General features: G+C 41.4%; 1 protein-coding gene and 1 long non-coding RNA gene across 2 annotated transcripts; one reads left to right on the plus strand and one right to left on the minus strand.

Annotated features, from left to right (window-relative positions):
• Positions 1–922: 922 nt before the first annotated feature.
• Positions 923–3,218, minus strand: LOC115206764 (uncharacterized). Its single transcript, XM_029773966.1, has 4 exons — positions 2,815–3,218; positions 2,112–2,475; positions 1,840–1,966; positions 923–1,392 (listed from the first exon to the last, which is right to left on the minus strand). The coding sequence occupies exons 1-4, from the start codon at positions 3,216–3,218 to the stop codon at positions 923–925; spliced, it is 1,365 nt and encodes a 454-aa protein (XP_029629826.1).
• Positions 3,219–13,312: 10,094 nt separating this feature from the next.
• LOC115204902 (uncharacterized) lies at positions 13,313–13,675 on the plus strand. Its single transcript, XR_003880516.1, has 2 exons — positions 13,313–13,351; positions 13,462–13,675. It is a non-coding gene; the product is annotated as an uncharacterized LOC115204902 (long non-coding RNA).
• Positions 13,676–14,539: the final 864 nt, after the last annotated feature.

The raw sequence follows: 14,539 nt of genomic DNA on the forward strand, positions 1-14,539 counted from the left end.
TACCTCTACCTGCCTAACTATACCTCTACCTACCTAACTATACCTCTACCTACCTAACTATACCTTTACAACCTAACTACACTCCTACTACCTAACTATACCTCTACCTGCCTAACTATACCTCTACCTGCCTAACTATACCTCTACTACCTAACTATACCTCTACTACCTAACTATACCTCTACCTACCTAACTATACCTCTACTGCCTAACTATACCTCTACTACCTAACTATACCTCTACTACCTAACCATACCTCTACCTACCTAACTATACCTCTACAACCTAACTATACCTCTACTATCTAACTATACCTCTACCTACCTAACTATACCTCTACCTGCCTAACTATACTCCTACTACCTAACTATACCTCTACCTGCCTAACTATACCTCTACCTGCCTAACTATACCTCTACCTGCCTAACTATACCTCTACTACCTAACTATACCTCTACCTACCTAACTATACCTCTACCTACCTAACTATACCTCTACCTGCCTAACTAAACCTTCACCTGCATAGATGTGGGTGGTGTATAATGTAGAAAGAAATATAACTTTTAACTATTTCTGAAACTTTCCTCTGATTGGCTTTAGAGCTGAAACCAGTCTATTGTCTCTCCCACCGTCACACCTGGCGCTGCTCTGGAGGTGAGATTTTCGCCACCTCAGGTGTGGAGAAATTGTCGCTTCTTTTCTGTCACCCCCCTTTTCCAAAACAACACAAGTGTTCTGTATAACAAACGACACAAACAAACTGTGAATTGCAACAAGAAGAACTGAAGTTTGGTAGAAAAGAGAAAGTTATTTTAACGTTCATGGATGTGTGACTTTCCTAAAATGGACACCGTACTTCTGAAATGTTGTATTATAAGGTTCAGGATACATTCTGTGCAGTCAGGCTTGTATTTCTTTATTGTCATTCTCTTCTACCTAGACAGGGGAAGAGCCGTGACAAGAAACCCTGTGGCCTCTCTGACACATCTATCTTGGGGAACATGTCGTAAGGTGGGGAGGTCGACCGGGAGAACATCCTGGAGCAGACCGGGAGTCTCAGAGTCCGCCTCTCCCCGCTGGCCTCGCCTGAGTCCAACCTGTAGCGGAGACGCCTCAGTCTGGAAAGGAAGGAGGACCTGAAAGAGACCCTTCTCCCCCTCCCTTGGCATTGGGAATGTTGGAATGGGAACATTTGGAATTTACTGGAAGTCTGAGTCCCGATGGTGCTCCCTGCTGTAGATGTCTCCTCCAGGGGACCCTGACGGGAGCTGTGTCCTCGTCCTGGGTCCAGCAGACACTCCCTGGCCTCCTGGCCGTCCTCCAGGTCTCCAGTCTCACAGGTGAGGATGGATGCAGGGAAATAGGATACTGGTCTGATGTTATTGCTGCACTCTGGGTTGGGTAGATGGAAGGGAAAGAGAGAAAGTGGGAAAGAGAGTTTTCCACTTGTCTATTGTCTGGATGTAATTCTGGTGATCTCTCTGTTTTCTGTTCTCCATCAGAGCTCAATGCTTTAATGCAAAACACACTACACTACTGTCCCTCCTTATCGCTATCAAATGATATGAAAGTATACAATTACGAAAGTGATCAAGCAAATCTATTTAAAAAAAAAAAGACTGACAAATACTTTCTAAGAGACAAAACCACTAAGAGACAACTCTACCAACTGTGGCCCAGTTGGTAGAGCATGGTGTTTGCAACGCCAGGGTTGTGGGTTCGATTCCCATGGGGGGTCCAGTATGAAAAAGAAATGTATGAAATGTATGCATTCACTATTGTAAGTCGCTCTGGATAAGAGCGTCTGCTAAATGACTAAAATGTACAAAGACATCATACCAGCTGTAGTGATGCTGACGCAGTCTGAGCTGTCTGCTGGTACAGATGGTGGTGGAACTGAGTCCAGCACTCCACAATTCTCCTCTCCACAAGATGGATGGTTTGGCTCCCAATGCTTTACCACCGGCTGCACACACAATGGACACAGTACTCAACACACCAACCCCAACACAATGGAGAGGGCCAGTCACTCACTACTCAACACACCAACACCCAACACTGTTCTATTCTATTCTAGAAGTGCCGTCATGTTCCTGTCTTAAAGGACTGACCTGAACAGAAGGTGGTAAGCAGTGTGTGTCACTCTCCCAGCTGATGTGGCTCTTGGTGCAGATGGAGGAGGAGGGTTGGAAGTGGGATTGGGAGTGAGGCTGGGTGAGGGAGTGGGAGGGAAGGTTGGAGGGCTGGGAGAGGCTTGTGGAGTGGGAGAGAATGGTGCAGGGTTGGGAGTGGGAGAGGGATTTGGTCTGGGTGAGGGGTTGGGAGTAGGTCTGGGTGAAAGGTTGGGAATGGGTTTGGGTGACAGGTTGGGAGTGGGATGGAAGGCAGCTACTCTCTCTGTACAGCCTGAAAGACACTTCCACATGTCCACGCTTCTTTAGCTTCTTCCTCGGCTCAGAATTGAGGACATACCACCTGAAGAAAAAAAAACTGTTTTCTTGCTCTTCTTTTGTGAGTAGTTCACAGGTCACAGCTTTAAATGTATGTTTTGAATGAGCTATAGAGGTATAATCTCTATAGCGTACAGTATGCCACCAGATTGGGTAAATCATATACATTACATCCTGTACATTACATTTTTATATATTACTGGTCCTCTGTAGCTCAGTACGTAGAGCATGGCTCTTGCAACGCCAGGATAGTGGGTTCGATTACCGGGTCCACCCATATGTTAAAAATGTATTCACTCATGACTGTTGGATAAAAGGTATATATTTACATTACATCAGTTGAAATCAGTTTTTCTCAACTCACTCTTTGTTCCCGTCCTTCTTCTTGACAACATCCTCCAGCCTGAAGCTCACAGTACCCAGGAACTTATCAGGAAGGGCCAGTAGGGAGCGTCGGTGGTGGATGGTCAGGGTCAGGGCTGCGGCGGTGGCATCCCGGGGGGCCGAGGAGGGCAGGGGGAAGGTGAGCTCACAGTTCCAGTGGGGGGTCAGGGTATCGTGGATGACAGGGGTGGTGATTCTCCTCTGCCCCAGCTGGAGGATAGCGTAAGGGTTGCTGCCCCCATGAAAGGTCTTAGCTCTGAGGCCAGTGGCCCTCAACACAGTCACAGCCAGGTGGGAGGGTGGACCTTCACTGTACACTGAAGTCACTGCCAGATTGGCCTGTGCTCTACTCCCCTCACTCTCCACCACAGGACCTGATGACATCCTGCAGGGGATGAGGGTTAGAGTTAGGGTCAGGAACCCTACTGTATGTACAGTATCTTATAACTCATCATTCCAAATTGTGAATCAATCTGTGTTATTATTATTCTGTCTAGTCTTCTGTTTTCATTCCTGTGTTTGGCTCCCCCAACAGCCGATGCTGAATGACTCCAGAACTGTAATAGCAGGAGTTAGTGATGTCATAATGGATGTTCTTAAGAAGGAAGATTCTCCATGGTTCTATGTGAGGTTTAATATTCTGTGTTCATTGAGTAATAGGGATATTAATAGCTTTCTGTTCTCATACACACCATCCCAAGACTGATATATTTTTTATCCATAGATAACAATCTCCAGCTCTTGTGAGTTTTGGTTAACCAGTTGCCACAACATTGTCTTGAACAACCTCTGAAAACATCACTTCAAAATCACCTGCTGATTGAAATATGATTTCAGAAATGAGGGTGTAATGTGTAAACAATAATTAGTCATACCAGTTTCATGTCCATCTGTCTCTTAGCTAAATGGTGTAGCCACAAAAAGAAAGTTAAACCTCACACTGCATCACACGAATACACTAATTAGTTGCTAGTGAAGCTGTTGAAAGAACAAGGCATTTTGGATATAACAGACAGGATACAGCTGAAAACCTTCCATCCTGTTTCACATTGTTTGGAAACCTACAGTAGATTTGATAATAAATAGTTCACTGGTTGTGTTTATGTGTTAATAAACACCTCGGCTGGCCAGGCACTGCAATATTGCATACCTGATGCCCTTCCCAATCCTCCCGTTTATAAATGTGTCTTTGTCAGTGTGATCTTATAGTAGTAGTAGGCTCTGTATGTGTGACAAAATCCCCCCACCCCTCCCCTTCCCTCCTGTCCCAGTCCTCATCTTGGAGCAGAACCCTGCCAAGCCATGACACCGGAAGAACACTGGTCTGTTGTGGTTGGATGACGCTCAATGATCAAATCTCAGACCGCCATAGTAAGAAGAAAAAAGCAAAATGAGCGTTTAGGCGCTAGTGTGAATTGCCTTTCGCACCAGACAGATTTTTGTCTCCCCATTATGGTTCCAGCTAGCGTTCTTAGTGCTGATTCTCTCAGCGCGTTGTGTGGATTGCACATGCTCCCCCTGTCTAATGAGGCAGCATTAGCCAGAGAGAAGCAGTAATTAGACCAAGCGTCAGAGACGAGGAGTCAGGGACAGATGGCATGCAAAGACAAGTCTCTCTACCCTTTCTCCTCAGACTTCTTGTCCCTCTCTCAGAGGGGAGACAGACGTGTCACTTGTCATTCTAACCTGCAGTTTGTCATCTGTTGATAGTAATGTAAGGGTGTACAATGAGATGGTATGTGAGTAATTACTCGCCTGTCTTGTCTGTGTTTTTATATGCTTAGCCTGTTCAAGAAGACTGCAGAATGTGTAAAGTATAGGCCTGCTGTTTGTACATTAGGGTGTAGTCTGGAAATGCAACATTTCTAGATGTAGCGAGGTGTTGATTGGCAGCGATCAATCATGAATTTTGAGAATGCATTTACCAGTAGCTAAACACATTTCTCTCTCAGGTGTTATTGACGCTGATTCCTAATGAACAAAAGTATCAGTCTGTGATTCAGGTTTCTTCACCAGTTCAGTTGAGGGAAGTCTCCATTAATAATACATGCTCTGTGACAGCGCTACTGAACCCTGTTAGTGTCTCTAGTTATGACTGTACATAATGAGCCAGCCAGCCCAGGATCTGCCTTTCGTCCCAAATGGCACCCTATTCATAGGGTCCTGGTCAAAAGAAGTGCACTATGTAGGGAATAGGGTGCCATTTGGGACACACTCCGGGACACTGTCACACTTCAACGTGTGTTTTATTAGTGTATTGTTTATGGTCATTTATTGTTCATGTATTGAAATATTGCAACGTGTTCTGAGTTCGCAACCGTAGCACATTGAGTTAATTAGACTGTTCAGAATTGTGTTTGCGAAAAAAAGAAGTGAGTGGAATGTTGTTGACAGCCAATCAACATCTCACTTCGGTACAGAACAGTGTAAATAGTATGACAAATGAATGTTTGACAAAATATTCCAAGCCATGCATGTTGATTGCATCATTATCATATAATTGTGGATTCATGGGAATCACACCAATAACAAAACTACTTGAACTTCCGTAGAAGACATTTACTTTATTCAATAAAACTGTTTGTACTGATGATACAAAGGTTATATCAATGTCTAATGTACAGAGCTGTATATAACTATAATAAATCTAACCCTAGCTTCATGTCCAAACACCGGCTCAACCCAAACCCCAGACATGACCCTAACACCAACCTTAACCCTAGACATTACCCCAAACCAACCTTAACCCCAGACATTACCCTAACACCAACCTTAACCCTAGACATTACCCTAACACCAACCTTAACCCTAGACATTACCCCAAACCAACCTTAACCCCAGACATTACCCTAACACCAACCTTAACCCTAGACATTACCCTAACACCAACCTTAACCCCAGACATTACCCTAACACCAACCTTAACCCCAGACATTACCCTAACACCAACCTTAACCCCAGACATTACCCTAACACCAACCTTAACCCCAGACATTACCCTAACACCAACCTTAACCCCAGACATTACCCTAACACCAACCTTTACCCTAGACATTACCCTAACACCAACCTTAACCCCAGACATTACCCTAACAACAACCTTAACCCTAGATATTTCCCTAACACCAACCTTAACCCTAGACATTACCCTAACACCAACCTCAACCCCAGACATTACCCTAACACCAACCTTAACCCCAGACATTACCTTAACACGAACCTTAACCCTAGACATTACCCTAACACCAACCTTAACCCTAGACATTACCCTAACACCAACCTTAACCCCAGACATTACCCTAACACCAACCTTAACCCTAGACATTACCCTAACACCAACCTTAACCCCAGACATTACCCTAACACCAACCTTAACCCCAGACATTACCTTAACACGAACCTTAACCCTAGACATTACCCTAACAACAACCTTAACCCTAGACATTACCCTAACACCAACCTTAACCCTAGACATTACCCTAACACCAACCTTAACCCTAGACATTACCCTAACACCAACCTTAACCCTAGACATTACCCTAACACCAACCTTAACCCCAGACATTACCCTAACACCAACCTTAACCCCAGACATTACACTAATACTAACCTTAACCCCAGACATTACCCTTACCCTAACACTAACCTTAACCCTAGCTTCATGTCCAAACACCGGCTCAACCCAAACCCCAGACATTACCCCAAACCAACCTTAACCCCAGACATTACCCTAACACCAACCTTAACCCTAGACATTACCCTAACACCAACCTTAACCCTAGACATTACCCTAACACCAACCTTAACCCTAGACATTACCCTAACACCAACCTTAACCCCAGACATTACCCTAACACCAACCTTAACCCTAGACATTACCCTAACACCAACCTTAACCCTAGCTTCATGTCCAAACACCGGCTCAACCCAAACCCCAGACATTACCCTAATACCAACCTTAACCCTAGACATTACCCTAACACCAACCTTAACCCCAGACATTACCCTAACACCAACCTTAACCCTAGACATTACCCTAACACCAACCTTATCCCCAGACATTACCCTAACACCAACCTTAACCCTAGACAATACCCTAACACCAACCTTAACCCTAGAAAATACCCTAACACCAACCTTAACCGTAGACATTACCCTAACACCAACCTTAACCCTAGCCATTACCCTAACACCAACCATAACCCTAGCCATTACCCTAACACCAACCCTAACACTGAGACTAAAACTGTAATAAGTTAATTGTGTATGTGGAATTCTGATATATACAGTTGAAGTCGGAAGTTTACATACACTTTAGCCAAATACATTTAAACATTCGTGACATTTAATCCGAGTAAACATTCCCTGTCTTACGTCAGTTAGGATCACCACTTTATTTTATAAATGTGAAATGCCAGAATAGTAGTCGAGAGAATGATTTATTTCAGCTTTTATTTCTTTCATCACATTCCCAGTGGGTCAGAAGTTTACATACACTCAATTAGTATTTGGTTGCGTTGCCTTTAAAGTGTTTAACTTTGGTGAAACGTTTCGGGTAGCCTTCCACAAGCTTCCAACAATAAGTTGGGTGAATTTTGGCCCATTCCTCCTGACAGAGCTGGTGTAACTGAATCAGGTTTGTAGGCCTCCTTGCTCGCACATGCTTTTTCAGTTCTGCCCACAAATGTTCTATGGGATTGAGGTCAGGGCATTGAGATGGCCACTCCAATACCTTGACTTTGTTGTCCTTAAGCCATTTTGCCACAACTTTGGAAGTATGCTTGGGGTCATTGTCCATTTGGAAGACTCATTTGCGACCAAGCTTTAACTTCCTGACTGATATCTTGGGATGTTGCTTCAATATATCCACATCATTTTCCTCCCTCATGATGCCATCTATTTTGTGAAGTGCACCAGTCCCTCCTGCAGCAAAGCACCCCCACAACATGATGCTGCCACCCTCGTGCTTCACGGTTGGGATGGTGTTCTTCAGCTTGCAAGCCTCCCCCTTCTTCCTCCAAACATAACGATGGTCATTATGGCCAAACAGTTCTATTTTTGTTTAATCAGACCAGAGGACATTTCTCCAAAAAGTACAATCTTTGTCCCCATGTGCAGTTGCAAACCGTAGTCTGTCTTTTTATGGCGGTTTTGGAGCAGTGGCATCTTCCTTGCTGAGCAGCCTTTCAGGTTATGTCGATATAGGACTCGTTTTACTGTGGATATAGATACCTTTGTACCTGTTTCCTCCAGTATCTTCACAAGGTCCTTTGCTGTTGTTCTGGAATTGATTTGCACTTTTCGCACCGAAGTACGTTCATCTCTAGGAGACAGAACGCATCTCCTTCCTGAGCGGTATGACGGCTGTGTGGTCACATGGTGTTTATGCTTGCATACTATTGTTTGTACAGATGAACGTTGTACCTTCAGGTATTTGGAAATTGCTCCCAAGGATGAACCAGACGTGTGGAGGTCTACATTTTTCCTTCTGAGGTCTTGGCTGCTTTCTTTTGAATTTCCCATGAGCAAAGAGGCACTGAGTTTGAAGGTAGGCCTTGAAATATATCCACAGGTACACCTCCAATTGACTCAAATCATGTCAATTAACCTATCAGAAGTTTCTAAAGCAATGACATCATTTTCTGGAATTTTCCAAGCTGTTTAAAGGCACAGTCAACTTAGTGTATGTAAACTTCTGACCCACTGAAATTGTGATACAGGGAATTATAAGTGAAATAATCTGTCTGTAATCAATTGTTGTAAAAATTACTTGTCATGCACAAAGTAGATGTCCTAACCGACTTGCCAAAACTATAGTTTGTTAACAAGACATTTATGGAGTGGTTGAAAAACGAGTTTTAATGACACCAAACTAAGTGTATGGAAACTTCTGACTTCAATTGTATATAGCTCCTGCACCTGGTCCCCCTAGCTGTCCCTGTCTCAGGGGTGCACCTGGTCCCCCTAGCTGTCCCGGTCTCAGGGTACACCTGGTCCCCCTAGCTGTCCCTGTCTCAGGGGTGCACCTGGTCCCCCTAGCTGTCCCTGTCTCAGGGGTGCACCTGGTCCCCCTAGCTGTCCCTGTCTCAGGGGTGCACCTGGTCCCCCTAGCTGTCCCTGTCTCAGGGGTGCACCTGGTCCCCCTAGCTGTCCCTGTCTCAGGGGTGCACCTGGTCCCCCTAGCTGTCCCGGTCTCAGGGTACACCTGGTCCCCCTAGCTGTCCCTGTCTCAGGGGTGCAGCTAGTCCCCCTAGCTGTCCCTGTCTCAGGGGTGCACCTGGTCCCCCTAGCTGTCCCTGTCTCAGGGGTGCAACTGGTCCCCCTAGCTGTCCCTGTCTCAGGGGTGCACCTGGTCCCCCTAGCTGTCCATGTCTCAGGGGTGCACCTGGTCCCCCTAGCTGTCCCTGTCCCAGGGGTGCACCTGGTCCCCCTAGCTGTCCCCGTCCCAATGTGCACCTGGTCCCCCTAGCTGTCCCTGTCTCAGGGGTGCTGGATGGAGGGTTTGAGAAGACATCCATGGGTTCTCACACTAGGGGCCAATCACAGCACACCACACCTCAACCAAAAGACTTTAGAGATTTTCTCTCTCTCTCTCTCTCACACACACACACACACACACACACACACACACACACACACACACACACACACACACACACACACACACACACACGGACACGCACACGCACACACACACACACACACACACACACACACACACACACACACACACACACACACACACACACACACACACACACACGGACACGCACATGCACCCATGCCTCTCCAGCCTCCGACAGCACCTAAATGAAGGACCAGTTCACACTGCAGCAGACTCCCTCCATTTCGCACCTTGACTGAAGCCTTCTGAATCAGCACACTGAGGATTCAATGATCCCTGTGCGTTTGTGTGTTTAATGGTCCCTCCCTTACTCCCCTCCGGAGAGGCCTTCCACATCCTGACAGCCTTTCTTTCTTTGGCTTTCTAGTGTTGCATTTTTTCTTCCCTCTTTGTCAGTGCTCCTCCACCCACCTTCCCCCCTCTGTCACTGAGCCGTTTAGTCAAATTCTTAAAGTCTACATATTCTTATAGTCTATATATTCTTATACCCTTCAGCATATTCTTATAGTCTACATATTCTTATAGTCTACATATTCTTATAGTCTACATATTCTTGTAGTCTACATATTCTTGTAGTCTACATATTCCTATAGTCTTCAACATATATTTATAGTCTACACATTCTTATAGTCTACATATTCTTATAGCCTACATATTTGTGTAGTCTTCATATTCTTATAGTCTACATATTCTTAACGTCTACATATTCTTATAGTCTACATATTCTTACAGTCTACATATTCTTATAGTCTACATATTCTTGTAGTCTACATATTCCTATAGCCTTCAACATATATTTATAGCCTACACATTCTTATAGTCTACATATTTGTGTAGTCTATATTTTCTTATAGTCTACATATCCTTATTGCCTTCAGCATATTCTTATAGTCTATATATTCTTATAGTCTACATATTCTTATATCCTTCAGCATATTCTTATAGTCTACATATTCTTATAGTCTATATATTCTTATAGTCTACATATTCTTAGTCTACATATTCTTACAGTCTACACATTCTTATAGTCTATATATTCTTATAGTCTACATATTCTGATAGTCTACACATTCTTATAGTCTATATATTCTTATAGTCTATATATTCTTATAGTCTACATATTCTTATCGTCTACATATTCTTATAGTCTACATATTCTTATAGTCTACATATTCTTATAGTCTACACATTCTTATAGTCTACATATTCTTATAGTCTATATATTCTTATGGCCTACATATTCTTATAGTCTACACATTCTTATAGTCTATATATTCTTATAGTCTACATATTCTTATATCCTTCAACATATTCTTATAGTCTACATATTCTTATAGTCTACATATTCTTATAGTCTACATATTATTATAGTCTACATATATTTATAGTCTACACATTCTTATAGTCTACATATTCTTATAGTATACATATTCTTATAGTCTACATATTCTTATAGTCTACACATTCTTATAGTCTACACATTCTTATAGTCTACATATTCTTATAGTCTACATATTCTTATAGTCTATATATTCTTATATCCTTCAGCATATTCTTATAGTCTACACATTCTTATAGTCTACACATTCTTATAGTCTACATATTCTTATAGTCTACATATTCTTATAGTCTATATATTCTTATAGTCTATATATTCTTATAGTCTACATATTCTTATGGTCTACATATTCTTATAGCCTTCAACATATATTTATAGTCTACATATTCTTATAGCCTATATATTCTTATAGTCTATATATTCTTATAGTCTACATATTCTTATAGTCTACATATTCTTATAGCCTTCAACATATATTTATAGTCTACATATTCTTATAGTCTATATATTATTTTAGCCTTCATACAATATCAATTTCGATCATACAAGGGACAAACCGTGCCTTAAATTATGGAGATCTTTACATTTTTCAGTTAAGTGTCTGCACCTGCTATCCTTTCAAATTCATATCCAAATGTTTAATTTGGGCATTTAGGTTCCTGCAAGAACCCCCACCAACATTTACAGTAAGGGTCGTGATTTACTGTAAGCGTTGGAGAACTCAGTAATAGTCCCGTGTAGCTCAGTTTGTAGAGGATGGTGCTTGCAGCGCCAGAGTTGTGCGTTTGATTCCCACGGGGACCAGTATAAAATAAACATTATTAAAATGTATGCAGTCACTTCTGTAAGTTGCTCTGGATAAGAGAGTCGGCTAAATGATGTAGACTATAAGAATATGTAGACTATAAGAATATATAGACTATAAGAATATGTAGACTATAAGAATATATAGACTATAAGAATATGTAGACTATAAGAATATGTAGACTATAAGAATATATAGACTATAAGAATATATAGACTATAAGAATATGTAGACTATAAGAATATATAGACTATAAGAATATATAGACTATAAGAATATATAGACTATAAGAATATGTAGACTATAAGAATATATAGACTATAAGAATGTGTAGACTATAAGAATATATAGACTATAAGAATGTGTAGACTATAAGAATGTGTTGAAGGCTATAAGAATATGTAGACTATAAGAATATGTAGACTATAAGAATATATAGACTATAAGAATGTGTAGACTATAAGAATATATAGACTATAAGAATATATAGACTATAAGAATATGTAGACTATAAGAATGTGTAGACTATAAGAATATGTAGACTATAAGAATATGTAGACTATAAGAATATGTAGACGATAAGAATATATAGACTATAAGAATATGTAGACTATAAGAATATGTAGACTATAAGAATATATAGACTATAAGAATGTGTAGACTATAAGAATATGTAGACTATAAGAATATGTAGACTATAAGAATATATAGACTATAAGAATGTGTTGAAGGCTATAAGAATATGTAGACTATAAGAATATGTAGACTATAAGAATATATAGACTATAAGAATGTGTAGACTATAAGAATGTGTAGACTATAAGAATATGTAGACTATAAGAATATGTAGACTATAAGAATATGTAGACGATAAGAATATATAGACTATAAGAATATGTAGACTATAAGAATATGTAGACTATAAGAATATATAGACTATAAGAATGTGTAGACTATAAGAATGTGTAGACTATAAGAATATGTAGACTATAAGAATATGTAGACTATAAGAATATATAGACTATAAGAATATATAGACTATAAGAATATGTTGAAGGCTATAATAATATGTTGAAGGCTATAAGAATGTGTTGAAGTCTATAAGAATGTGTTGTAGGCTATAAGAATGTGTTGTAGGCTATAAGAATATGTTGTAGGCTATAAGAATATGTTGTAGGCTATAAGAATATGTTGAAGGCTATAAGAATGTGTTGAAGGCTATAAGAATATGTTGTAGGCTATAAGAATATGTTGTAGGCTATAAGAATATGTTGTAGGCTATAAGAATATGTTGAAGGCTATAAGAATGTGTTGAAGGCTATAAGAATATGTTGAAGGCTATAAGAATGTGTTGAAGGCTATAAGAATATGTTGAAGGCTATAAGAATGTGTTGAAGGCTATAAGAATGTGTTGAAGGCTATAAGAATGTGTTGAAGGCTATAAGAATATATAGACTATAAGAATGTGTTGAAGGCTATAAGAATATGTTGAATGCTAGCTGTATTGGGTGCAGATGACTGATGTGTTCGCTTTTTTGTCTGTCTGCAGGTGTACAGACGAGGAGGCATACAAAGGTATGTCAATTGGTATGTTTGTAAGGATCGACGCTGGTAGACGAGAAGCAGGTACAGGGAGTGAACATTTAACACTCGAGCGCCAGAGAGGGAGAGCCGGAGCAGGCGTGACAATGTTATCCAGATCCCATGTACCATCCTCCTCCCTTACCTCTTCAATGAATATGGACAAGGTGTGTATACTTTTCATTCACATTTACCACAAAAAACAAGGTATGAATACTGTCATGTGCATGTTTTTTTTAAAACATCTGTATAATTACTATTTTTTGGTGATTCACAGACTTCACCCTCCCTACACCTCTGATGAATATAACATGAAACCTGTTTGATCTGGCTGTGGATACGGAGAACAACACATTAACATCAACACATGAACATTACCACACAAGAGGATACATCCATTATACTTGGGGCTCTGCTGGGAGTTCAACTCATATTTTGATGTTTTTATTTTGCTTTGTCAATAAAATCATAATAAACAGTGACAACTAAAATATTGTGTTATTGTTGTTATTGTTGTTATTGTTATGGATATTATTAATAATAGGGGGGAAGGGGGGGGGTAGTTCAAAAATGAACCCCAAAAGGTTCTTCAAAAGGTTCTTCGAAGAACTTATAGGGGTTCCCCCACAGTTTCAATTTGAAGAACCCCTAAAGGAAACTCCAGGAATATTTTCTTTTTAGAAGTGTACACAAACTTCAGCACTCTGCGGTTGCGTTCTGTGAGCTTGTGTGGCCTACCACTTCGCAGCTGAGCCATTGTTGCTCCTAGACATTTCCACTATAACAGCACTTACAGTTGACCGGGGCAGCTTCAGCAGGGCAGAAATTTGATGAACTGACTTGTTGGAAAGGTGGCATCCTATGATGGTGCCACGTTGAAAGTCACTGACCTCTTCAGTATGGGCCAGTCTATAGTCTACTACCAATGTTTGGCTATGGAGATTGCATGGTTGTTTGCTCGATTGTCAGCAACGGGTGTGGTTGAAATAGCCTTATCCACTAATTTGAAGGTGTGTCCACATACTTTTGTTGTGTAAGTGTACTTACGACGGTGGTGTGGCGGTACCAATACCAGCGTGTGATCATCTGCTCCTGGGACTGCAGGAGGTGTGTGTGTGTGTGTGTGTGGGTACCAGTGCCCACTACCCAGAGTGCCATGCGGCAGCAGGGCCTGCCCAGCCCGCTCAGCTTTGGCACCTCAGCTGCCAGCCAGGCCTGCTGATGAAGAGAATGTATGTGTGTTGGTGTGATGAAGAGAAGGTGTGTGTGTGTGTGTTTGTGTGATGAAGAGCAGGTGTGGAGTGAGAGTTAGTATCTGATAATGAAGCTACCTTGTTGTCACCACAGATTGTTCG

The sequence above is a fragment of the Salmo trutta genome, chromosome 13, assembly GCF_901001165.1.
Source record: "Salmo trutta chromosome 13, fSalTru1.1, whole genome shotgun sequence".
Classification (NCBI taxonomy): domain Eukaryota; kingdom Metazoa; phylum Chordata; class Actinopteri; order Salmoniformes; family Salmonidae; genus Salmo; species Salmo trutta.

Excerpts from the sequence above, each read along its gene's own strand:
- LOC115206764 (XM_029773966.1), bottom strand. The coding sequence starts at position 3,218 with ATGTCATCAGGTCCTGTGGTGGAGAGTGAGGGGAGTAGAGCACAGGCC. Across the intron at positions 2,476-2,814 it reads AAGAAGGACGGGAACAAAGA|GTGGTATGTCCTCAATTCTG; the intron begins GTGAGTTGAGAA and ends TTTTTTCTTCAG. Across the intron at positions 1,393-1,839 it reads CGTCAGCATCACTACAGCTG|AGTGCAGCAATAACATCAGA; the intron begins GTATGATGTCTT and ends TACCCAACCCAG.